The 26994-nt window shown below is 47.4% G+C and overlaps 1 protein-coding gene across 2 annotated transcripts; it reads left to right on the top strand.

Annotated features, from left to right (window-relative positions):
• The first annotated feature begins 2441 nt into the window (after positions 1–2441).
• LOC142463564 (tyrosine-protein phosphatase non-receptor type substrate 1-like) lies at positions 2442–16581 on the top strand. Of its 2 annotated transcripts, none has more exons than XM_075566473.1 (8): positions 2442–2763; positions 5674–6006; positions 9038–9337; positions 10103–10387; positions 12482–12568; positions 12842–13210; positions 14128–14460; positions 15277–16581. In XM_075566473.1, exons 1-8 carry the CDS (start codon positions 2718–2720, stop codon positions 15357–15359), a joined length of 1836 nt encoding a protein of 611 aa, XP_075422588.1. In that variant the 5' UTR covers positions 2442–2717; the 3' UTR covers positions 15360–16581. The 2 variants fall into 2 exon arrangements, with proteins under 2 accessions (XP_075422588.1, XP_075422587.1); XM_075566472.1 differs by having other exon boundaries at positions 9035–9337.
• Positions 16582–26994: the final 10413 nt, after the last annotated feature.

The following is a 26994-nucleotide window of genomic DNA, read 5'->3' as shown; positions in this document are numbered from 1 at the left end:
AAAACCAGAGACAGAACATAAAACACAGACAGAGCTCAGTGCACATCCAGTGAAACTCATACACGGTACAGTGCCTAAATATATATGTATAAATATCTATTAAATAAAATGGTCTTTTAGTTTAACATTTTTGGCCAAAATTGTTGTAAGCCCCTGAGCCGCTGCACGGCAGGCCACATTTCCAGGGGTCCCTAACACTAATATAAATTCTTAATAACCTGTGCAATACCAGGAAGAATGATTTATAATAAATCTGTCAATATTAGTTGCAAAGTTCTAAGTCTGATTGAAGCTTTTATTAACCTGTACATTACCAGGAAAAGCACTCTGTATTAGATGTGGCCTGCCGTGCAGTGGCTCAGGGGCTTGCAACAATTTTGGCCAAAAATGTTAAACTAAAAGACCATTTTATTTAATAGATATTTGTACATATATATTTAGGCACTGTACCGTGTATGAGTTTCACTGGATGTGCACTGAGCTCTGTCTGTGTTTTATGTTCTGTCTCTGGTTTTAAATATATATTGCCATGCTCAGTAGCACTCCTCTGTGACACTCATATGCTTATATATATGTTGTGGGTATTTTGGCGGTTCAATAGGAGCTTGTTAGGTGTCCAGTATGTTTAACTATTCTGATATGTAGAAGGATTGTATATCATTTTAAAAGTGACTTTGTAAACCCGAAGGGTTTGATTTATTCCTTGTGTTTGCACAGACCATCTTTATTGGTTCTCTAATAAGGACGAACTGTAAGCGGGAACCCATGATAATAAAAATATTTGTAATTACGTGCCAAATAAATAAAAAGCAAACTATTTTCTTTCAGTATTGTTATATTTCTTTCAAAAATATTTGATGATGAAATCCTTTACAAAATGTTTTGAGTTGAGTACTTGGGACGGCCCCTTTAATAACCCAGTTAGTGAGGGTATAACAATAGAATTAGTATCATGTCAGCTTCTATTTGCTTTGACACATGAAGCAATCAAAGTCTTAGCAACAAACCTGGGCACAAACTATAGTATAAAAAAATAAGCTTCTGTGTATCAACGGAAAACAATGCTGCTCTCCACGGTGTTTTCTGTGCTTTGTGCGTTTGTTGTGCAGCCAGGAAAACATTCTAAATAATCCAGGGACCCAAAAAATACTACTGTCTCAATATGTGTCCTAATTCCCCTTACACAATCACCAGTTCCTGAGAATGAGAAGGATGTCATCACCAGGAGCTTCCGAATCAAAACCACAAGGAGGAAAATAAAAATATTTGCACTGATTACAACTCAGAGACACTCACTAGAAACCAAGGGGGGAGATAGCACATTTTTCTATGGCTACAAAGCGCTCTCTCTAGGGAGTGGCAAAATATTTCTTAGAAAAAATTCCAGTGTCAGCCAACTTTGTTAAAATTCAATGATTGGCAAATAAATATTTCTCTAATACTACTGGATAATGTCACAATGCAGTATATAATCTGGATGAGAAAGCAGTGCAAGGGCCATTTCTAAATTTTCTCTCAGAATGACTATGTGGGGCAAATAAACCAATTGAGAATTGTGGGTCCTGATATGAGAATTAAGAACAGTCCCAACAGCTTTATAATAATAATTTAAAAAAAGTAAAGCACTTTTCCAACATTGTGACTTTAATCTGAGATTTTCTCCCCTCTCCGTAACTTCTTACACAGGGACCCATGTCTATTGTCTCCAGGTGTCCAGTATTGAACCGGACTGTCCTGTATTTGGACACTCTACAGTAAAACATTAGAGGTAATACTGGACATGTATGTGTCTGGTGTTACCTCTCTGGGCGTAGTGACCTGTCCGGCTTAGGGGACTGCGGGGGTCGCGTGATTTCCCTGAGTAGGGCTGTTGCTAGGGGGCTGGGCAGCTTCCTCCATCCTGATTGGCTGCTTGTGGGTAATGCAGCCAATCAAGAGGAGGTGCCAGGAGTCTGGGGGTGTGGACAAGGAGAGGAGGAAACAGCATGAAGCTGTGAGAGGGGTGTGCGTGTCTCGAACACATCGCTCCTTTCACCATGGTGTCCAGTATTTTTGGAGAGGCCACCTGGGAACCCTACAGGTGATAGGGGCACTTTATTTTGGATAAAGAAGCATCCAATCTCCGTGGGCCAAATGTTGGACAATATACACGTGAAAAAAAAGTGACGTGCGCTAGTAATATTCATAAAATGTGAATACAGAGAGATGAATACCCTAAATAATAAAGGTGCATAAATAAATATAACTACTAAATGAAGTGTTATATAAATACAAAAACAAGTGAAAAAAAGGGGGGGGGGAAAGATTATCTAAATAAATACATATTATATATGAATCAGGTAATTAATGCTAATGAACTAAAAAAGGGAGTAGAGAAGAGAATGGTACATGACATATGTATTAACCGCTGGGTCCCTGTGCTGCTGCTGATCACAGACAGACCAGTCTCTGTGGATGGCCTGGCAATGTGCATGTGAAGCCTTGGATGCTGCTCCCCTCCTCTGCACAAGCTGCAGCAGCGAGCTGTGCTCTGCTGTGCAAGGGGCGTGTGTTGTATCTGCAGATGCAAGCTGATCTCCACCATTCACACCCCGGGATGTGTGGCCTGCGAGCCCTCGGCAGGAGGGTTAACCACTGAAGAACTGGGCGTGAGGTTGTTGTCAAGCCAATCCGCCTGGCAGGCCCATTCATTGTCGGTGGTTTTGGTGCCTGTAATAATGTCCGCGGCGCTTCTCGTCCTCCTGCTGCCGGTGGCACACGTCTGTGAGTATGGCTGTGACAATGGCATTGCAGGCAGCAGCGGGCGCTCCCCCCTCCCCCGGATCGGTGCTTTTATGAAAATGGGCAGACGTGACCCCTGGCTGTGATGATATGACAACGTCTGACCACGCAGCACCCATATAGTACCACGGATTCTGCGTTGTTGCATGCCTGATCGATGTGATAACGTATCATTACACGAAAATAAAACCCCACACATCTCTGCCTCCATATGCATCCTTTCTGCCTGCAGCTGTGTCTATACATCTCACTGCCTGCAGCATGACTGTATATCTGTATATCTCACTGTCTGTGTACATCTTATTCTGTCTGTACAGTATATCTGTCTATACACCAGATACTGTGTCTGTGAATGTATGTCTATCTGTAACCCTGGTATTCTCTGTTGATATACTGTATTTGTGTGTGTCTGTGTGCTGCTAATTCTGTCTTTCTGTGACTGTTATCTGTTACCCTGATATTCTCTGCTGATCTCTCTCTCTCTTTCTCCTCATCTCTCACTCCTTCTACATACATATACATTACATATATGCATGTGTGTACCGCTAAGTCTGTCTTTCTGTGACTGTTCTGTATATCTTATCTGTAACCCTGCTATTCTCTGCTGATTTATGTATGTATATATATATTTATTTATGTGTGTATCTCTTATTCTATCTTTCTGTATCCTTGACCAGGGCTGTTTGGGACTTATTAATTTTAATTAATATTACATTATTTGTGGTATTAGATATAAACAAAACAAATTCTTCAAAGTTCAGGTCTTCTCTGGGACAGAGATACAAAGTGCAGGTCTCCTCTGGGACAGAGATACACAGTGCAGGTCTCCTCTGGGACAGAGATACACAGTGCAGGTCTCCTCTGGGACAGAGATACAAAGTGCAGGTCTCCTCTGGGACAGAGATACAAAGTGCAGGTCTCCTCTGGGACAGAGATACAAAGCGCAGGGCTCCTCTGGGACAGAGATACACAGTGCCGGTCTCCTCTGGGACAGAGATACACAGTGCAGGTCTCCTCTGGGACATAGATACAAAGTGCAGGTCTCCTATAGGACAGATATACACAGTGCAGGTCTCCTCTGGGACAGAGATACACAGTGCAGGTCTCCTCTGGGTCAGAGACACAAAGCGCAGGTCTCCTCTAGGACAGAGGTACACAGGGCAGGTCTCCTCTGGGACAGAGATACACAGTGCAGGTCTCCTCTAGGACAGAGATACACAGTGCAGGTCTCCTCTGTGACAGAGATACACAGTGCGGGTCTCCTCTGGGACAGAGATACACAGAGCAGGTCTCCTCTAGGACAGAGATACACAGGGCAGGTCTCCTCTGGGACAGAGACACAAAGCGCAGGTCTCCTCTAGGACAGAGGTACACAGTGCAGGTCTCCTCTGTGACAGAGATACACAGTGCGGGTCTCCTCTGGGACAGAGATACACAGTGCAGGTCTCCTCTGGGACAGAGATACACAGTGCAGGTCTCCTCTGTGACAGAGATACACAGTGCAGGTCTCCTCTGGGACAGAGATACACAGTGCAGGTCTCCTCTGGGACAGAGACACAAAGTGCAAGTCTCCTCTAGGACAGAGGTACACAGGGCAGGTCTCCTCTGGGACAGAGATACACAGTGCAGGTCTCCTCTGGGACAGAGATACACAGTGCAGGTCTCCTCTGGGACAGAGATACAAAGTGCAGGTCTCCTCTGGGACAGAGATACAAAGTGCAGGTCTCCTCTGGGACAGAGACACAAAGCGCAGGTCTCCTCTAGGACAGAGATACACAGGGCAGGTCTCCTCTGGGACAGAGATACACAGCGCAGGTCTCCTCTGGGACAGAGATACACAGTGCAGGTCTCCTCTGAAACAGAGACACAAAGTGCAGGTCTCCTCTAGGACAGAGATACACAGTGCAGGTCTCCTCTTGGACAGAGATACACAGGGCAGGTCTCCTCTGGGACAGAGACACACAGTGCAGGTCTCCTCTGGGTCAGGGATACACAGTGCAGGTCTACTCTGGGACAGAGATACAAAGCACAGGTCTCCTCTGGGACAGAGATACAAAGCGCAGGTCTCCTCTGGGACAGAGATACAAAGTGCAGGTCTCCTCTGGGACAGAGATACAAAGCGCAGGTCTCCTCTGGGACAGAGATACAAAGCGCAGGTCTCCTCTGGGACAGAGACACACAGTGCAGGTCTCCTCTGGGACAGAGATACAAAGTGCAGGTCTCCTCTGGGACAGAGATACACAGGGCAGGTCTCCTCTGGGACAGAGGTACACAGTGCAGGTCTCCTCTGGGACAGAGGTACACAGTGCAGGTCTCCTCTGGGACAGAGACACACAGTGCTGGTCTCCTCTGGGACAGAGGTACACAGTGCAGGTCTCCTCTGGGACAGAGACACACAGTGCAGGTCTCCTCTGGGACAGAGATACAAAGTAGAACTCACAAGTTCCTCATGCATTTCTCCATTAATGTGACAGCCAAGAACAGTGAAAGACAAAGTTTCATTGTATGGATCTTTCACCCGGTCCATTAGATATGAATACATGTTTAGCTTCTTAGGGCTCCAGCACCTTTGACCTGCCCTTCCCTGTGTTTTTACCTCTGATATACTGCTATAGGCAGATACTATCTTTTTCAGCTCCCTGTTTGTCCTTCCTCTTCTGCCCACTGCAGCTCTGTATATAAACTAGACATGTGCTTCATGTGTTCCTAGCTGTATACATTGTCGTAGTGAAACTAAGGGGTACAGAGTCACCCTGCTTTTTTATTTACAAACCCACATTACCACTGCTTCTTGAAGCCCCCTCGAGCGCTGGTTATACCCCACAAGGCAATGCGTGGCAGGCCTCTCTGGCTGCCAAGGGGTTAACTTGTTTCTCTCTGTCCCTGTCTCAGATGCCCAGCTGCAGGTGAACACCTCGCCGTCTGCGGTGATCGCCCAGCTCGGCACCACGGCGACCCTGCGCTGTAACTTCACCTCGGGGGTCGCCCCCGTAGACCCGGCCCAGGTGCACGTGCTTTGGAAGAACGAGGGCAAGAAGGTGTTGTCATACGCGGGCGAGGTCACCGTGTTCCGGCCGGGGGCGCAGCTCTCGGTGGAGCGCGTGGCACTGGGAGACGTGTCGCTGTCCCTGCCTAATGTCAGCGAGGCGGACGGGGGCCGATACTCCTGCAGCGTCCGGCTGGCGTCCGAGCTGGGGGTGCAGAGCATCACCATGATTGTCCGTGGTCAGTGAGGATGATGTAACTTCATGTGTGTCTGTCCGATGGCCAGAGTGTAATAACTTTGATGTCATACTAATAGTAACATTTAATTTCATATAGCGCTTTTATCCTAGGATAAATTAGGATTTTTGTTTACAGAAACAGTCCCTGCCCCATGGAGCTTACAATCTATGATGTTGGTCCCTGAGGCACAGGGAGATAAAGTGACTTGCCCAAGGTCACAAGGACCCGACACCGGAAATTGAACCAGGTTCCCCTGCTGCACACAGAGTCTTTACTCACTGAGCCACTAATTTAGTATAGTGGTACGGATAACACTATTTTTGTTATTTTGTTTTTTACAAACCTTGAGTATCACTACTTTTATGTATAAATCCCAAAGTACCACTATTTGCTGTTTACAAACTCTAAATCAAAAAACGGCTTCCGCTCCAAAGATACAAGGATTTACTTTAGGAAGAGTCACGGTGATCACGTTTTATTTGGTTTTGTATCATCAATCGTGTACCTATTTTCCTAAAATAAGATTCACAGAACTTTCCTCGAATGTATTAAAGGTGTGAAAAATGTCAAAGTGAGACACGGTGCCACTATTTCTGAATGAGGCAGAGGATAGCGACACGAGTAACGTTACAATAAACACCTATAACAATATAGCTATAAATATAGGCCACGTATTTCATCTGGTTAGAATTTTGCACATTTTGAACTCGATGGACATATATCTTGTTTTAACCCAAACTGTTATGTAACAAGATGGTACTGGGGTTCTCTCTAGAACAAGTTTTGTTTTTTTTCCCACAGTCGAATACTTTTCTTACAAGCACCTACCCTCCACCCCTCAGATGCAACGCATTATATAGTGAGCTCTTTGAATTAGGACTAAAATATGAAACTATTTACAAAATGTAAAATAAAATCAACGTTATCTACAACTTTGCACCTTTTTTCGTCATTAATATGTTCCATCACTCTACACTGGCGACACACTTTATTCGAGCTCGGCTAGTCCCACGAATTCGGGTATACTCGGGTGTATTGAGGTTTGTGACTGTTTTCTGCCCGAGTGCATTGAGTTATTTTCCGGCAGGGATTGAAGCATTTTATTCCCGTTGGCTGCAATACTGCACAGTACATATATATATATACTGCATTACAATTCATGAATTTATGCCATCTGGTAGACACGCGAAGCATTGCAGCCTATTAAATCCTAATCATTATCATTTAACAGATCAGCCGCCCGTCAGCCAGGCATGAACCCAGGCTGGTTCAGAATGTAGGGAAGCAAGGAGCACAGCTGAAGTAGAAATCTGCAGGGAGAGTCCTGTAGAAAAAATGAATAAGGGGCACAACTCCGTGCTAAAACTGAGGGTGGTTTATTGGATAATTGCACAGGGACAGAAACACAGCCCACACACCGACATGTTTCGTCCCACGGGACTTTATCAAGGTGTACCACATCACTATACCTCCTTACCTTTAATACACCCATTTCGCGCCAAAATCGCCCAACCGAGTACACTGCGCATGCGCGCCGGCGACGCGTCGCATCTCCGTGACATCGCCTCCCCTCTGGCACTAGTCCTGGAGTCAGAGACCACGTCACTGGGATGCGTCCGTTTCCACCCTGGGACGCATGCCAGCTGTGCTCCTATTGGGCGGAGGCGGAAGAGGGATGAAAATTACATTTTTCTACATTTTTTTACACTCAACAACTTTATTAGTATAAAAAAAGACAAACATATTTTGCCCATATAATATTTTGCCCATATTATAGTATTTTTGTATAAACTTATCTACTTAGATTAGAATATAATCTTCTAAAATGATTGTAGTCTAAATGGAGTTTTGTGACTGTTTAAAATATCTTCTCTCTTTTTATTTTTATTTTATCAAAGGTTATTCAATGTGATTAGCATTTGTTTTTAATGTAACCCTAAACTAAACTAGCAATGTGTCTGTTTGCAAAGTTTAGCTATGGGCAAAATATGTTTGTCTTTTTTTATACTAATAAAGTTGTTGAGTGTAAAAAAATGTAGAAAAATGTAATTTTCATCCCTCTTCCGCCTCCGCCCAATAGGAGCACAGCTGGCATGCGTTCCAGGGTGGAAACGGACGCATCCCAGTGACGTGGTCTCTGACTCCAGGACTAGTGCCAGAGGGGAGGCGATGTCACGGAGATGCGACGCGTCGCCGGCGCGCATGCGCAGTGTACTCGGTTGGGCGATTTTGGCGCGAAATGGGTGTATTAAAGGTAAGGAGGTATAGTGATGTGGTACACCTTGATAAAGTCCCGTGGGACGAAACATGTCGGTGTGTGGGCTGTGTTTCTGTCCCTGTGCAATTATCCAATAAACCACCCTCAGTTTTAGCACGGAGTTGTGCCCCTTATTCATTTTTTCTACAGGACTCTCCCTGCAGATTTCTACTTCAGCTGTGCTCCTTGCTTCCCTACATTCTGAATTTCCCTGATCAGGATTGCACGCAGTGGAACTTCGTCTGGATGGATTTCGTATTCCCATACACTCAATGGAAAGGTAATGGGCAGTAGCCCTCATTCTATGTTACCTTGGTCCCTATTTAGGGAAGTGTATATGGTAAGGGGGGTAAGCAGGGTAAACCATATCTGCGGTAGTCGCGCTGACTGACCGCTAGGTCCCATGTTCATGTCCCCCCTTAACCTAGTATTATATAATTGCTGGAATTATTTATGGAAGTTCCTATCTACCTATATGCTGTAATACAGTTTGTGAGTCTATACACTTGTATGAGCGTCAATCTCTACGTTTATACATAATGAACCCAGGCTGGGAAGGCAAATGCAACGGGGCTTGTCAGAGGTGAGGAGCGGCGCATTCCAGGTATCTGCCAGGTACATACCGGGTATTTGCTCGAATAAAGTGTGTCGGTGCAGTACATCAACTTGGACATGCCTTTGTGATGTTAGGCTGCATGTCCCTGTGATGCTCAGAAGTGATGTGTTTCTCTTGACCATGTTGGTTTTTGAGCTCTTCCTGTGTCTTCTCAGCAGATCACCGTCAGATCTCGGTGGAAGGGACTGTGGTCATTGTGAACCAGTCTAACGAGCTTCGTTGCCGGGCGGGCAACCTGTCAACCTCCGAGGTGATGTTTGAGTGGCTGAGAAATGGGCAGGTCCTCAGTACATCCACCCCACGTGTTCTGGAGGACTTGAATTCTGAGGGGGTTACGGTCGAGAGCTCCTTCTGTATCACCCCTACCATGAAAGATCACGGGGCCCAGTTCTCCTGCCAGGTTCTGCAGAAGACGTCTCCTTATCCACTCAAGAAAACGTTCCAACTTACCTTTGGAGGTGAGTGATTATTACAAACCCCCGGTGCCTGCTCTGTTTACAGAAGTTAATACATAATGCAGTAACCATGGTTAAACTGCAGTGTTTCTGGGTGGGTCTTGAATTTCCATCAAAAAACTTTGGTACTTGGCTAATTTAAAGCAAAATCCTACACCTGTTAAGAAAATCGGCAAAACTACAGAACTTCTATTAAGAACATTCTCTCTCTCTCCCTCTCTCTCTCCCCCTCTCTCTCTCTTTCTCAATCTCTCTCATATTCTCTCTCTCTCTCTCCCCCTCTCTCTCTCTCTCCCCCTCTCTCTCTCTTTCTCATTCTCAATCTCTCTCAGTCTCTCTCTCTCTCTCTCTCTCTCTCTCTCTCTCTCTCTCCTCTCTCTCTCTTTCTCATTCTCTCTCATATTCTCTCTCTCTCTCCCTCTCTCTTTCTCATTCTCAATCTCTCTCATATTCTCTCTCTCTCATTCTCTCTCTCATATTCTCTCTCTCATTCTCATTCTCTCTCTCTCCCTCTCTCTGCACTTTCAGTTTTACTGTATAATAAACAATAAAGGTGAATTAAAAAAAATAACATTAAAGAAGTAGTCCCGCAAAAATCTACAATGAAGTCAAAACTGTTTATATTATTCTGATCTCTTGCTTGCTTTTCACATGTACAAAGACGTGCTTGTTTTGAGTTTTTACCTGTTTTGTTACCTCACCGGCTGTTAACGAGGGATTGAGCTCCTATAGCAGAATTTAGTTAATCTCCCCCATAATGTGTTCCAGTTCGGCCAGATGTCATCTTTCTCCTCTCAAGCAAAGGACAGAAGAATTCTTCGCTGGTTTGTATGGCTATTGGTTTCTACCCCGATGATCTCAGCCTCACCTTGAAAAGAGACGGACAGCTCCTGGGAGAGAGTATGAGGAAGTGGATGAACCCAAATGGCACCTTCTCACTGATGGCCGCTTGCCCATTTAACGCGACGTTGAAGGACGATAATGTAGATTTCACCTGCACTGTCTACCACTCCACACTGCCTGGGGGCTCCACAGAGAGGCTGCGGTTCACGGGTAAGAGTTGGGTAGCGGTAGTGGAAGTAACAGGAATGTGACCATAATGTAAGGACAAACTGCCATATTCCCTGTGAGACTTCTAATGACACACATGAAACAAAACAGGGCTCTGATGAGTGAGAATCACTGTACATAAGTGAGAATCACTCTTAATAAATGAGATGTCCTCCCAATGAATTAGACTCACTTCAGGTGAATGAGATGACCTTCCAATGAGTTAGACGTGCTCCTAATGAATGGGCGACCTTCCAATGAGTTAGACTCGCTCCTAATGAATGAGATGACCTTCCAATGAGTTAGACTCGCTCCTAATGAATGGGATGACCTTCCAATGAGTTAGACTCGCTCCTAATGAATGAGATGACTTTCCAATGAGTTAGACTCGCTCCTAATGAATGGGATGACCTTCCAATGAGTTAAACTAGCTCCAAGTGAATGTGATGACCTTCCAATGAGTTAGACTCGCTCCTAATGAATGAGATGACCTTCCAATGAGTTAGACTCACTCCTAATGAATGCGATGACCTTCCAATAAGTTAGACTCACTCCTAATGAATGAGATGACCTTCCAATGAGTTCGACTCGCTCCTAATGAATGGGATGACCTTCCAATGAGTTAGACTCGCTCCTAATGAATGGGATGACCTTCCAATGAGTTAGACTCGCTCCTAATGAATGAGATGACCTTCCAATGAGTTAGACTCGCTCCTAATGAATGAGATGACCGTCCAATGAGTTAAACTAGCTCCAAATGAATGTGATGACCTTCCAATGAGTTAGACTCGCTCCTAATGAATGAGATGACCTTCCAATGAGTTAGACTCGCTCCTAATGAATGAGATGACCTTCCAATGAGTTAGACTCACTCCTAATGAATGGGATGACCTTCCAATGAGTTAGACTCGCTCATAATGAATGAGATGACCATCCAATGAGTTAAACTAGCTCCAAATGAATGTGATGACCTTCCAATGAGTTAGACTCGCTCCTAATGAATGAGATTACCTTCCAATGAGTTAGACTCGCTCCTAATGAATGAGATGACCTTCCAATGAGTTAGACTCACTCCTAATGAATGCGATGACCTTCCAATGAGTTAGACTCACTCCTAATGAATGAGATGACCTTCCAATGAGTTAGACTCACTCCTAATGAATGAGATGACCTTCCAATGAGTTAGACTCACTCCTAATGAATGGAATGACCTTCCAATGAGTTAGACTCGCTCGTAATGAATGGGATGACCTTCCAATTAGTTAGACTCGCTCCTAATGAATGAGATGACCTTCCAATGAGTTAAACTAGCTCCAAATGAATGTGATGACCTTCCAATGAGTTAGACTCGCTCCTAATGAATGAGATGACCTTCCAATGAGTAAGACTCGCTCCTAATGAATGAGATGACCTTCCAATGAGTTAGACTCACTCTTAATGAATGGGATGACCTTCCAATGAGTTAGACTCGCTCCTAATGAATGAGATGACCTTCCAATGAGTTAGACTCGCTCCTAATGAATGAGATGACCTTCCAATGAGTTAGACTCGCTCCTAATGAATGAGATGACCTTCCAATGAGTTAGACTCGCTCCTAATGAATGAGATGACCTTCCAATGAGTTAGACTCGCTCCTAATGAATGAGATGACCTTCCAATGAGTTACACTCGCTCCTAATGAATGGGATGACCGTCCAATGAGTTAGACTCGCTCTTAGTGAATGAGATGACCTTCCAATGAGTTAGACTTGCTCCTAATGAAAGAGATGACCTTCCAATGAGTTAGACTCGCTCCTAATGAATGGGATGACCTTCCAATGAGTTAGACTCGCTCTTAATGAATGAGATGACCTTCCAATGAGTTAGACTTGCTCCTAATGAAAGAGATGACCTTCCAATGAGTTAGACTCGCTCCTAATGAATGAAACAAGATCTGACTGCTTTACAACATGTTGCTGCATAGCGTCTGCACGTTTAACCCAGAGAGCAGATCCCAAACGTTTCATGTTGGTGCCTGACTATCCGCACTCTGTGTGTAGTATGAGCTACATACTGTATGTATACACATGTCTAACTGCTGGTTGTCTCTCGTTACAGTGGATCCGTATGTGCCCAGAGCTTTCTGGGTGATAGTGGCCGTTGGCTTAGTGGTGGCAGTTGGAATACCCTTTCTGTGCAAGCATGGTGAGAGCAACACACAGAGAAATACAAACGTACACACGTACATACCTAGAGGGGCTCTTATGTACACTATAGGTGGTGGGAGGGGGGGGGGGACAGAAATGTTGCCTCTTTTTATCTTTCTTTCTTTCTTCTCCACTCTGTTTCTGTCTCATGCATCCCACTCTCTGTTTTTACCTCTCTAAAGCTCCCTTCTCTCTCCCTCTGTCCACTCTCCCCTTTCTCCACTCCCTCCCCTCTGCTTCCTCTTCCCTTCCTCTCCCTCTCTCTCTGCAGTGACTGACATTGCCGTGTGCAAGGACTGGACGGAAGGTAGCACAGCTGTCCTGAAGTGCAGCATTACCGGCCGGTACCCCAAGTCCATCACCTCGGTGTGGCTGGTCCGGCGAGGGGAGAAAGAGCTGTTGATAAAGGAGCGAGGCTCCCTCCACCCTATTGGCGATTACAGGGAGCTGCAGGAGCAGGACGGGTACACGTGCTGGAACACGCTGAAGAGCAGGTCCGTGTGCGGCCTGCGGCACTCCCTCTCCTCCGTCCTCTGCTTCCAGGTGCACAAGGAGCACCACGACAGGGCTGAGTTCATCTGCAGGTTCATGAGGGGGGACAAGATACTGGAGGAGAAGCGCTTCTTCGGGACTGTTCTGGGTACGAGGGAGAGAAGAAGCGGATGCTTGAGATGGGGGCAGTGTGTAGGCTAAAGGGAGGAATAGGGCTTTCTCATGCTTTCTCTTTCTCTCCCATTGTCTTTCTTACTGCCTTCTCTCTTTCCTTCCAACGCTCACAACACACACACACACACACACACACACACACACACACACACACACACACACACACACTACTTTTCTCTTCCTTCTTTCCCCTCTCCCACCCTCTCCTCAAACAAATTGGATACTTCCTTCTTTCCCCTCTCATTCTCTCCCTCTTACTCTCTGTCTCTCTCTCACACACACACTGGCACTCCCTCGCCCCCCTCTCATTCCCTTTCTTTTACTCTCTGTCTCTCTCTCACACACACACTGTATATTTCCCTCGTCCCCCTCTCATTCCCGTTCTGTCTCTTTGTCTCACACACACACACACTGTATATTTCCCACATCCCCTCCCATTCCCTTTCTGTCTCTCTGTCTCACACACACACACACTGTATATTTCCCTCTTCCCCCTCTCATTCCCTTTCTCTCTCTCTCTCACACACACACACTGTATATTTCCCTCTTCCCCCTCTCATTCCCTTTCTCTCTCTCTCTCACACACACACACTGTATATTTCCCTCTTCCCCCTCCCATTCCCTTTCTCTCTCTCTGTCTCACACACACACTGTATATTTCCCTCTTCCCCCTCTGATTCCCTTTCTCTCTCTCTTCTCACACACACATACTGTATACTTCCCTCTTCCCCCTCTCATTCCCTTTCTCTCTCTCTCTCTGTCTCACACACACACACTGTATATTTCCCTTTTCCCCCTCTCATTCCCTTTCTCTCTCTCTTTCTCACACACACTCTCTCTGCCCCTTGATATTGCTGAATTCTGCCTCCCCTTTTCTTTTCCCGCCCGCAGATAATTACGGGTTTTACTCTGTCTCTGGCGTGTCCGTCCCCGATGAGTGTAATGAGGGGGAGAAGCTGACCCTGAGCTGTTCCATGCTGGGGAACGTTCCGCGGGAAATCAGGGTGACGTGGGAGAGATGCGTGACCGAAGAGCGGACCCCGATCTCGAAGGAGCAAGATGTCAACTACCAGGTCACAGAGAATAAATCGGGAGGCCAGCTCTGCTCCTTCCTCACCTTCTGCCCCTCGCTTGACGACTCCGGGGCTGTCTTCACCTGCTCCTTCTGCGAGAACGAGGGACGGATCCTCGCGGAGCGCAGCTCACAGCCTCTGAAAGTGGCCGGTAAATATGCCTATTGTCTCGTGAGTGCCAGCCCAGGGATACACACGGAGCCAGCAGCAGAGCTCAGACACGGAGGGGTTAATGTGACACTGTTCGAGTTCGCCCACAAAGTCAGTGGCAGAGCCAGGTTCCGACTGACGCACAGGACAGAGAGAACATTAATAAGGCTGCGTCCCCACTGACGCTGACAGCGCTCATGCTTGAGAGCGGTGATGTCACCAACTCTCTAAGCATGAGCGCCGGGTGTCCTGTCTATTTTGCAAGCGCGCGTGTGGGGACATGTTGAGTGCGCTTCAAACTCACTTGTTTTTGTCTCCTCAAGCGCCAAGCTTGGGAGAGCGTGCACGCCCACGCACGTGCTGCGTGCATGGGGACGTCAACCTAAAGAGTACAAGAAGTAAAAAGCGGCAAGCGCCGAGCGCACAGCACGCTCAGCACCAGCGGGGACTCATGTTTACACAAAGGCAAGGGTAAAGTGACTTTGCCCAAAGCCACGTAGAGAGCCAGTGGCAGAGCTTGGGTTAGACTAAGGAACAGGAGGGTGAAACATGCCTTAGGTCTCACAAGAATTCAGCAGCAGAGCCGTGGGCATGAGGGGGGTGAAGCGTAAGGTGACTTCGCCTGAGGCTATACAGAGTCAGTAGCAGAGCTGGGGTCAGACTGAGGCACGAGGGGGAGAGGTGACGTTACTCTGTCCAAGGTCATGCCATGACTGGGTCACATTGACAGAGAGGGGAGATAAAGGTGTGCTCAGGGCATAGCATAAGGAGGGCAAGTACAATGAATGTGACGGACTCTGATGTCCCTTCTGTCCAGAACCCAAGAAGAACACGTGGTCTCGGACATACCAGGACTGGGGTTTCCGCGCGTTTGATGAGTCTGGGATCACAGAGATATGACGCCGTTCTACATCCCCTCTCTGGGCTCCCCTCTTCCTCCACTGGACCAACCCCCTTCCTTCTCTCCCCACATCATCTCCTGCTCTACACCTCCATTCCTGGGTCCGGCTCTGGTAGCGTGAGACAGGCGGCTGCAGGAGACGCGTGTGATTGGCTGCTTCGGGGGAGCTGGAGAGCATCCGATGACAGCAGCTAGCCTGTTCCATATGATAAAGCCCTTTGCAGGGTTAAATGAAGCACATTGGGATGAGTGTGTGTGTTATGTGTCTCAGTGTGTTACACATTGGCCATTCTGCTCTATGTATATATACACATCAAGCTGACGCCTTGCAGTGTGTCATAAGCTTCTTTATTAACCCTCTGGCGGCTGCTCGGAAGATAAGTTGAAGTCAGCTATAACATAACACTGTCATGTTCAAGTCTACGGAAGATAATTAGGCCACTTTTTGTAAGAGCACTTACTGTACACGTCGTTTACTACTGTATGGGTGAAAGGTTTGTGGCTATACTCATTATTGTTATACAAAACTGCATGGTAACTTTCAGGGTGAGGCGCAGTACAGCAACTTGTTAATTTTTATTATTATTATTATTATTTAATGTATTTATTAAACGGTTGTAAAATGAAACATATTGTGGTATTAAGTGAGAGTAATGAGGTCTGTTTATCTAGAAAAACTACAGCAAAAAAAAACCCCATCACATATAATAAATAATGCAACAGGGTTTTCTTTTCCCTAAATAAATCCCGCAGTTTCCTGCACTAATATTTCCTGGTTCTGCTGGGAGATTTGGATAAGCAGAACCCCCCTTGCCCCCCCCCCCCCCACACACACACACATATGTATTTCAATTTATTTTCATAACGGCAATAAACCGACATTAACACACCAAGGTGTTGATTACAGATGACATTAGTTACAAACTGCAGGAGGGCGTCTTCCGACACACAACTCTGTAACCGTCGCCGATACGAACGCGAGAGGTTCTGAAATCCGGCGACGCAAGGCGTGAAACAAGTTCAAGTGGGAAATTGCGATATTCATTTCTTTGTAACGCGCGTCAATATTTGAGTGTTTCCTGCATTTTAATGAAATGAACACCGGCCGTTTTTAACCCTTTCGTCGCCCCCTCCGGTGAAGGGGTCAATTCCAGGCCCCCCGAACGATCTCGCTCTTTTATCTCTGTCTCTGTGACATCACAATAAAGGGTCTTTCTCTTACCCCCCTGTGCGCCTCTCTTTGTACTCGCCTACGGGTTATTAATACCCTCTGCGTTTATTTCTCAGGCCTCGAGGTAATCCACAGGGCAGTATACAGATTTGCAGCGTAACCTTCCCTGTGGGAGCGCAGACGCAACATCCCCCCCCCCCCGACAGCAGGGGTTAACACTTCGGGAAGTCCCATCCAGAACTATGGATCCCACACAGGCCGCCGGATTTTCGGGTTTTTTTTTGCAGCGTCTCCGCAGACACCCCACATGTGCAGCAGACGTCATTACTCTGGCCAGGGTGGGCCAAGTAGCGCGTTCGCCCGCGTCCTTCTAGCGCGCGTTTGATTCAAAACAACGGCTGCTTCTCCCGCTGCCGCGTTGGGTATATCCCGCGGCAGTAATAACGTCAGCTACATTTGCAAGTGGAACGAGAAACAACGAAATGATGCAGCAAACACAAGTATTAGGTACTGATCCGAAAACATAAGGAGGTACTGGCTTCTAGGAGCTTCCAGTTTGTGGTCAACCCAGCAAATCCGCCGCCCACGGCACTTCCGTGTCTCCTTCCGCCTCCTTAGTGCCGCCCCAACCATCTCCTTTGGAATCCCAGCATCAAATGATGGGATATCTGCTACTCTCACCCCACTACAACCCCATGCAGAGGGGCAAAACCTATTAAAAAAAAAAAAAAAAAAAAAAAAAAAAAATTAGGCCCGTATTCACTAAATGGTGCTATGCATTATGATGTCCTTACTCCTAATCAAATGATGGGAGTCAAGAATTGCTAAAGCTTAGCGCCCTCTAGTGACAGAATATGGGCCCTGGGGCCTTATTCTATGCCCAGGATCCACTAAACGGTGCTAAACCTTCGCCCGCCTTTACTTCCAGTTATATGGATAGGAGTTGGCGCATGGTTAAGGGTTAGCACGCTTTTGTGTATCTGAGCCTGTGAAGGGGCAGATGCACAGAAGTCTGTCATTTGTGCGCTAATAACGCGCGCTACGGTTATTGGACATTATTTTTCGTCTTGTTAATGGGAATCCTGGGAGATGCAAAAATAACGTCCGCTCTGCAAATAAGTGGCGCTATTAGCGAGGATTTTCATGTCACAGAGACGTGTTTTCCAATACACTGCACATGCGCATTGGTCAAACCTTAACTGCCGTTATTAACACACGCGATAAAGACGCGTTACCCGCGTGCCTTACCAAAAGTTAATGCAAATCTTACTATAATATTGTCACATTTTTAACTCTTATTAACTTCTCCCATTATTTATAGTGTCCCTTCTTCATTTATTTTTGTTGTACATGAATAAAAATGCAATATTAATTAATACATTATTGTACACCCATACTTAATATAGTAATTACTAGCTGAGAGACCCGGCGTTGCCCGGGATGTAAGTGCGTAATAGGTAGTATTATTTATAAATCGTGGAACAATAGGTGACTGTTTGTTGTAAAGGTTGGATAATAATATTGAAAAGAAAGATGGAATAAAATGTAATACGATGTTGTTTAAAAAATGGTTTATTGTAAACACACCACAGTACAATGTATATTTTGGTGCCATAAGTGAGGGGGGGGGAGGCGGTGGGAAGGGGGGGAGGCGGTGGGAAGGGGTGGGGGGAGGCGGTGGTGAAGGGGTGGGGTGAGGCGGTGGAAGGGGTGGGGGGAGGCAGTGGGAAGGGGGGGGTGGGAGGCGGTGGGGAAGGGGGGGTGGGAGGCGGTGGGAAGGGGGGGTGGGAGGCGGTGGGAAGGGGGGGGGGAGGCGTGGGAAGGGGGGGGAGGCGGTGGGAAGGGGGGGAGGGGAGGCGGTGGGTAAGGGGGGGAGCGGAGGCGGTGGGAAGGGGGAGGGGAGGCGGTGGAAGGGGGGGGAGGCGGTGGGAAGGTGGAGGGGAGGCAGTGGAGGCGTGCGTTGGGAAGGGGGGGGGGAGGCCGGTGGGAAGGGGGGGGGGGGAGGCGGTGGGAAGGGGGGGGAGGTGGGTGGGAAGGGGGGGGGCGGTGGGAAGGGGTGGGGGAGGCGGTGGGAAGGGGTGGGGGAGGCGAAGGGGGGGTGGAGGGGGAGGCGAAGGGGTGGATGGAGGGGGGCAAAGGAGGGGGTGGAGGGAGGAGAAGGGGGGGGTGGAGGGGAGGTGAAGGGGGGGGTGGAGGGGGGGGGGGGGTGGAAGGGAGGGTGGACGAGGGGTGGAGGGGGGGGGAGGTGAATGGGGAGTGAAAAGGGGGGGGGGGGAGGGGGAGGTGAAGAGGGGGGGGGGGTGGAGGGGAGGTGAAGGGGGGTGTAAGGAGGAGAAGCGGTGATAGGGGGTCGAGGGGTGGGTGAGGGGGGGTCGAGGGGAGGTGAATGCCGCTCACCTCTCCCGTCCGGCAGGTCCCACGTGGATCTGAGGCGTGAGGCAGCGTGTTGTGGCCGCTCCCCCGCTGTGTCCGGGCACTCGCTCGCTCCCCCGCTGAGTGTAGCGGCGCCGGGGGGGGGGGGGGGTATCGGGGAGACACTGACACTGGAGGGGAGGGCGGGTGGAGGGGAGGTGAAGGGGGGTGGAAGGGAGGTGAAGGCCGCTCACTCACCCATCCGGCAGGTCCCACGTGGATCTGAGGCGGGAGGCAGCGTGTTGTGGCCGCTCCCCCGCTGTGTCCCGTGCGCCGCCATCTTGGGTACTCGGCGCCGCGAGGCAGGCTGCCTGGCCACTGGCTGTTCCCCCGCCGGGGAGGGGGTGAGTTGTAGCGCCAGGGAGGGGGGGGGGCATGTATATGTGTGGGGGGGGGAGAGGTGGGAGATATAGAGGGGGGTCTCGCACGGCTGCTGACACTGGGTGGGGGGGGCGCTGAAGGGGTAATAATAGTGTGTGTGTGTCCCGCTGACTGTAGTGGCACCGGGGGAGGGGGGGGGCGGGGTGAAAGCGCGGGAGACACGGGGAGAGGAGGAGGTGCGCGCGGGTGCTGCTAACACTGTGAGCCCCGCTAATGAAGGTAACACCCCCCCTGCTCTCGTGTGTGTGTGTGTGTGTGTGTGTGTGTGTGTGTGTGTGTGTGTGTGTGTGTGTGTGTGTGTGTGTGTGTGTGTGTCGTCATGCGGGGGCGGCCGGCCCAAGGGTTCCCCTAGGGACACAGGCCATGCAGACAAACATACAGTCATTTCAGAAATATATAGTAGATTATATTACATACCATATTCGTTTACACAAAGATATCACTTTAAATCACTAAAGCCCATAATACAGTTCATAATGTGTTTCAGACATTTATATTATCCCTAATATATACAGTATCTTTGTATGACACGTAGCTTTTTGGAATGAAAGGGTTAAGTCCTATACTCATTACATTGCTTTTAGGCTATTCCCAGAAACTAAATGATAACCAGGGTCTGATATGAGTTAGAGCAGCATATGGAAAGTGTTAAATATTGTAGTGTTAATCCTATGCGCTAACATGAGGTCTGAGGATCTGCAGTGTTAGGTAAACTGCTCATTACCACACCTTAAACCTTCTCACTGACTGCCCCACAACCTCAGGAATACCCTTCCCTCAATATCCCACTAGCACCCACTCTATCCACCTTTAAGACCCATCTTAAAACACCTGCTTAAGGAAGCATATGAGTAGCTCCGTGGCTAATATTATACACCTGATACATAAAGCTTGACCCCTTACAGAAGCACTTACCAGAACTCCCTCCTACTGTCTCTGTACGTTGTCCCTACCTACCACTTAGATTGTAAGCTCTTCGGAGCAGGGACTCCTTTTCCTAAATGGTATTTTTATTTCTGAAGCGCTTCTTCCCATGATCTGTTATTTGTATTATTTGTTGTTTATATGATTGTCAGGTGTATTACTGCTGTGAAGCGCTATGTATATTAATAGCGCTATATAAATAAAGACCTACATACATATACACGCACATACATACATACACACGCACATACATACATTCACACGCACATACATACTTACGATTTGCATATGAGTAAGCCAGACGTCTGTTAAAAAGGTATCAATTTGCTATTTTTTTTATAAAGGTTCAATCCCCCTGAAAGTTAACCTTTACTTTTTGTATTGTATTGTATGTCTTTATTTATATAGCGCCAAAAGTGTACTCAGCGCATCACAAAGAATAAAGTACGGAGAATTATAATAATACAATAAGCGCAGCAAAATCAGACAATAGGAAAGAAAATCCCTGCCCCGAAGAGCTTACAATCTAAGTGGTATAATGGGAGACTTACAGAGACCGCAGGTGAGGCAATAAGTGCAGTAGATGCCAGTGCCTGGCCTTGATGGTGGGTACCTGCAGCAGATGGCAGTGCTTGGTCACAATGGGTGGTTGGAGTGGCTGTGGGTGTGTGTTTTTTGTATCTGATAGAAAGACGGATCTGTTGCGTTTCTGCAGGAATACTGAATCCCATTACAGGCGGTACTCGGTTATCCACTGGAACCCGTTCTGGAAGAAGCGTTGGATAGTGAGACCGCTGTAAAGTGAGTCCCATGTTAATCAGTGGTGGTGAGCGTTGGATAACACATTCAGGCGTCAGATAACGGCACATAGGGTTGCATTGTAAAGCGTTGGATATGCCATTCATTGTACAGTGAAACATTGGATAGCGAGGAATACCTGTATATTTGCGATTTGTTTCTCTGACTGACTAATGATGAATCAATGACAAAACAGCCTGATCACCGTAAGAGATTACATAAAGGTCGTAAAAACAAGCACCACGTTTTTATTTACCGAGAAAATGCTAAAAGTAAAAAAGATATATAGTATTTTGAAAGACACATTCTGTTTTAACAGATGTTCATCACCTACATTGCATCTATTAATTATTAAGGGGGTAACTCTATGATTTCTGAAGCAGTCGTTTAGGACATTTCCGGGTGGAAAACCCCATTGAAATAAATAGATGTTAAAGGACCACTTCTGCTGATACAGAATAAGACCCTAAATCTTAAACGTAACCCTATAAATACCAGATGATCAGCAGGGGGTGGGAGGGAGATTAAACCAATAGAAGCAGCCCCCAAGCATTATCACACAGATGGATTTTTTGGAGATGACCTGGCTGTATGGGATATTGTGGCCCGATACCCAGTGTCAGCACTAACTGAATCTCCCCTCTTGCCACTGGGCGTCGCAGTTTGCCCCAGCCAGGGCTCCGAAGAGGAGGAGGAGGAGGGTCGATTTTCAAAAGCACAAGTTCCATTTACATCAGCAGAGTGGAATGTGCGTAACAGAGACCTGTTCCTTCTATAGGACAGCAACACACGCACAGATCTGTCATATGCACCGTGATCTTGCACAACAGCCACGCACGCACAGATCTGCCATATCCAACATGAACCCGTTAACACACATACATACAAACATATGTAAACATGCACACACATGCACGCACATACAGGTGCTGAAAGGACAGCGATATACGAACCACAGTCCGCTTTAATGTGCCATAACCATACATTCACAGAAATTCGGCGTTTCTCCACTGGCAAAACTCAGATACTAGTTGTGCCTTCTGTGCCATTCCCTGACCTGTTGGGCTCTCTTGTTACCAAGTTTATTTGTATTTTTAATTCCAGGGTGATTTTTCTTAGCCTGCTCTGGTGATCCTCTCCTTGCAACCACTACCCTTTCAGTCAAGAAATGCTAATTGGAGCTCTCTCTAGTTAATTAGCTCCTCCATCTAGGCTCATAGCATAAACACTGAAGCAATTGCAGTTATGTATACACTCATATGCATTGACCTTGGCCCCTTGCAGACGCACTTTCCAGAACGCCCTCCTACTGTCTCTGTACGTTCTCACTACCTACCACTTAGATTGTACGCTCTTCGGGGCAGGGACTCCTCCTAATGTTACTTTTATGTCTGAAGCGCTGATTCACATTGTGTTATATTATTAGGTCATGTGTATTACGGCTGTGAAGAAATGGCGCTATATAAAGATATACATACATGTAGAGATGTAGCAGACATTATTGCACACGTTAACACAATGCAATGCGTTAACGTTGCCATGTTATTTAAAACAAGGGCTTTGCAACCAATAAGTAAGTCGGCAACACACGTTATATTTTGCATTAACAGGGTAATGGCGTCTCCTACGTCTGTAGTATGACCACTGCCGCTTTCCCATACACAGGCCAGAGAATCCCATTAACTGCAGCACAGACCTAGTCTCCATTTGACCTTGAGCCTGTCACCTCATCTCCCTCATCCCCGATCCCTTGCCAGATGTCTCTGCCCTGTACAGAGCTGTATATGTCGGCAGTGATATATATATACACGCATGCAATGAGATAAGGAGAATGTGGCACTCAGACACTCCTCGCACATGATGAAGTGTGATGGTGCTGAGCTTCACTCATTTTTAATACTGTATACCAACCTACGAATGCCATCTAAAGAACATTGTTGTCTAATCCCAAAGGACTGCTATCTCCTACATCAGGAGTGGCCAACTCCAGTCCCCAGGGGCCAGCATGTCAGGTCAAAGACTGAGTCACTGATTCAGCCAACTGTGCTGAAGCAGGGATATCCTGAAGACCTGGCATGTTGGTGGCCCGTAAGGACTGGAGTTGGCCACTCCTGTCCTACATACAAACACAGCACCAGTGCTGCCAGCCTGACTCAACATCATCATGGGACTGGAATCCAGTTCTGTTTTTTTTTTAATCGCTATAATCCAGAGAGATACAGGACTATCAGTAGAAAGAATGTTAGCAAGTTAGAAAATAAGGACTGGGGCAGTCTTATGAAGACAAGGAGCCAGATTGGCACTGCAACTGATGTAGCACCAGCTAAAGCTATGGGGGGGGGGGAGGGTGCCAGGGGTAATAGGATAAGCTGTAGGGTGCGATTATATGGAACTCTATGAGGAGTTAAAGAGGAAGTTATACTGTATGGAGCTATAGGAGGAGCTATAAGGAGTGGCTATATGGAGTAATACAGTAGGAGGAATTATATGGAGTAATAGGAGGAATTATATGGTGTGGCTATAGGGAGTAATAGGAGTTATAGGGAGCTGTCATATGGGGCAATATGAGGTCATAGGGAGCAATAGGAGGAGTTATAGGAAGCGGTTATAGGGAATAGTAGGAGTTATAGGGAGCGGTTATATGGGGTAATAGGAGGTTATAGGGAGGGATTATATTGGGCAATAGGAGGAGTTATATGGAGTGGTCATAGGGAGTAATAGGAGGAGTTATGTGGAGCGGTCATATAGGGTAAAAGGAGGAGTTATAGGGAGCGCTTATATGGAGTTATAGGAGGAGTTATAGGGAGCAGTAATTGTATATGAAGATATAGGAGGAGTTAGTGGGGAATTTACTTCAGACACATTATAACACTGTGGGTTATATATGTTTCTATAACTTGAATTTGCTGCCACAATTCCACCCCAGAGGTGGTTGCAGTAATTGGAATATATCTTTACAGGGCTCTGAGACTGACAGCTGCTGTCAGAACATGATTCCTGATTATTAAGAGAGTGCTGACATTTTTATATGCTGGGTGACCACGTGGTTTGCTGATAACTGTTTACCTTGCAGGGCTGCAAAATGGGGCCAAAAATCTCTTCAGCGACTAAGCAGTTAATATAATTTCTCCCTATCTGTGTATCTAGCGATCTCTGTCTATCAAGGTGGAGAAAAAAGGTAGTTATATGGGGTAATAGGAGGAGTTATAGGGAGAGGTTATATGGGGTAATAGGAGGAGTTATAGGGAGAGGTTATATGGGGTAATAGGAGGAGTTATAGAGAGCGGTTATATGGGGTAATAGGAGGAGTTATAGGGAGCGGTTATATGGGGTAATAGGAGGAGTTATAGGGAGCGGTTATATGGGGTAATAGGAGGAGTTATAGGGAGCGGTTATATGGGGTAATAGGAGGAGTTATAGGGAGCGGTTATATGGGGTAATAGGAGGAGTTATAGGGAGCGGGTATATGGGGTAATAGGAGGAGTTATAGGGAGGGGTTATATGGGGTAATAGGAGGAGTTGGTAAAACAGTTACGTGACCCCTATATCATAATGTAACAATTTTAGAGTGCTAACATTTGTCTTCATTTTTAGAGCACCATTAACCCTCCAGGTCTCTGCTGCTGCTGCTGCTGCTGCTTGTCTTGTAAACTTGCATCAAGATTTAGGCCTTGTTTAGGGTGGTGCTGAGCGGGCGCTCGCACTGACCGCGATGAAACACATTGCTGCAATGTGCGTGGCCAGCGTGAGCCTGCGCCTTCACGGCGCTTACCTGCTTGGCGAGACAACCAAATTTGATTTGGCTGCTCGCTGATGCGTCACGTGAGTGGCTCGCCCAATGAGGGCGAGCCAGCTCCGTGACGTAATGGCCGCGCCCCCTCACACGCCCCCTCGAGCGCGCAACTGGCTGGCCAGGAAACGCCTGACGTCATGGCGCTCGAGCGGCAGCGAGCGCTCTCCCACCCTGGCCGCAGCCTTAAGGGTGTTGCATTTGATACAGCCTTCTCCACACAGCACGATGAATATCTTTATTTGTATAACGGCCGCCATGTACAAAACGCCTCCCAGCGGTAATACACGGGGCAAAATAATAGGAGACTCAAAGTAAACATTAGGAAAAATAATCCCTGGCCTGAAGAGCTTACAGTCTATGTGTACCACTGGTTGTGAATGGGTTAAGTAGTTCAGTACAGGAGTTATTGTATGAGGACTTTATGGCACAGCAGGAACCCCCACAGCTGCAGAGCTGGGGCAATAAACAACACCCGATTTATAGGAGAAATCAAACCCGTGGAAACCAATGTTTATTTAGGACGACTCGTGAGCTGTTTTGACGCCCACTTTCTGCAGCACGCAGACTTTGCGCAAGGCGCTTACCCACCCGAGCACAACAAAGCGCCCTCATGCACTCCTGCAACTCAGCAACGGTTAAACTCAGCCCAGTGAGGGGAACACATGGGAACTGGAACCTCTCAGAAGGTCTCAGTCAGGGTTATAATCCTTCATCAGAAGCAACTGCTGCTCACCCGCGTCCCCCCTCCTCCCCCCCCCCTCCCAGCCTCCCCTTCTCTCCTCCTCTTCTATCCCCATCGGCAGAACATTTATTTTGAGCCCAAGGAGCAGGGGACACCTCGCCAAATTTGGTAAAAGACAGAGGGCCGTGATTGACAGCGGCTCCTTGAGACAGGAGGCTGCTGCTGAGACAGCTCGCTCCATCTGTCCCAGAATCACTCACAGGGAAGGGGGCCCGGGGGCGCAGCGGGAGGGGGGGAACGCAAGCCTGGTGTCACTGTCGCATGCTCCCCTCACGCTGAGGGACAGAGCCGCCGCCGCAGGACGGGACAGCAGCGCCGGCTCCTGATTACAAACCCAAGATTAATCCCCCCCCCCCCCCCCCTCATTATTTCACCCGGTCCCAATAAATAAAACGGTATTACATTTATAAATCAGCAAATAAAAATACCACGCATTAGCACCACTCAGGTCGCAGCCAGGTCTGCAGCGCTGCCTTGCCCCATTATCTCTTTGCGTGCACTGCTTTCACACCAGCCAGGAACTCTGGGTAATGATATGCAAATGGGCACTCGCAGTATGTCACTTTTTGCTCCACGTCCATTGTAACAGGGATCCCCTATAAGCTTATGCCTGTTGTTTTACACAGCTTTTCAGTACAGCGTGGGTTAAAGAAGTGCAGAGCCAGTGACCCTACCTGCAGACAGCTCTTTCAACCTTGTGGGTCTCATCAGTGTGAGGTTGGTTATTAGCTATGCAACGTGACGCTGGGGGGTGGCTGCAAGCAGACACACAATAAGTTAGGGTGAGTAAAAAAAAAAAAGAGACAAAAACCCTCCACCGTACAGCAAATAAAAATACCACATGTGAGCACTTTCACACGTCTCAGCCAGGTCTGCCACCCTGCCCTTCCCCATTATCTCCTAGCATACAGTGCTTCCACTGCAGCCGAGGATTCTGGGTAATGACATGCAAATGAGCACTCGCAGTGTGTCACTTTTTGCTTCCTAAAACAAAACGAATCCATCGGGAAAAGATCCGGGTGGGCGGGGGGGGGGGGGGTGTTTCTCGGAAGAAATCTGGTGCAGGTTTTCAGCCGGGAGACTTTATTAAATGTACAAGTTACAGATGTAGAGAAGCTGTCTTCGATGCCTCTGCCACCCGCGGCGGTCACGGCACCGGAGGGTTCACGCTGCGGGGTGGGGGGGGCATTCTAAAGCATGCAACCCCCGCTGCACGATCGCGGCCGACACCGTGTCGGGCGCCGCAGACTTTGCTTCTTTAACTGCGGCGCCCCCGAGAAAGCGAGACTTGCTACATCTGCAGCTGATTATATTTGCAGTAAGATGGCACTGAGGGAACCACCGCTACTTTCTCATCTCCACCCCCAGAATAACACTACATTGTATTTTATTTAAGCCATTTCGACTACTGGA

Source organism: Ascaphus truei, chromosome 11, assembly GCF_040206685.1.
Source record: "Ascaphus truei isolate aAscTru1 chromosome 11, aAscTru1.hap1, whole genome shotgun sequence".
NCBI classification, from domain to species: Eukaryota; Metazoa; Chordata; class Amphibia; order Anura; family Ascaphidae; genus Ascaphus; species Ascaphus truei.
The sequence above is the reverse complement of the archived record's forward strand: the minus strand, read 5'-3'. Positions and strand labels throughout refer to the sequence as shown.

Bases quoted from the DNA above. Each gene is read 5' to 3' on its own strand.
- LOC142463564 (XM_075566472.1), top strand. From the start codon at position 2,718: ATGTCCGCGGCGCTTCTCGTCCTCCTGCTGCCGGTGGCACACGTCT. The intron at 9,338-10,102 runs GTGAGTGATTAT...AATGTGTTCCAG, and splicing joins GTTCCAACTTACCTTTGGAG to TTCGGCCAGATGTCATCTTT. The intron at 10,388-12,481 runs GTAAGAGTTGGG...CTCTCGTTACAG, and splicing joins AGAGAGGCTGCGGTTCACGG to TGGATCCGTATGTGCCCAGA.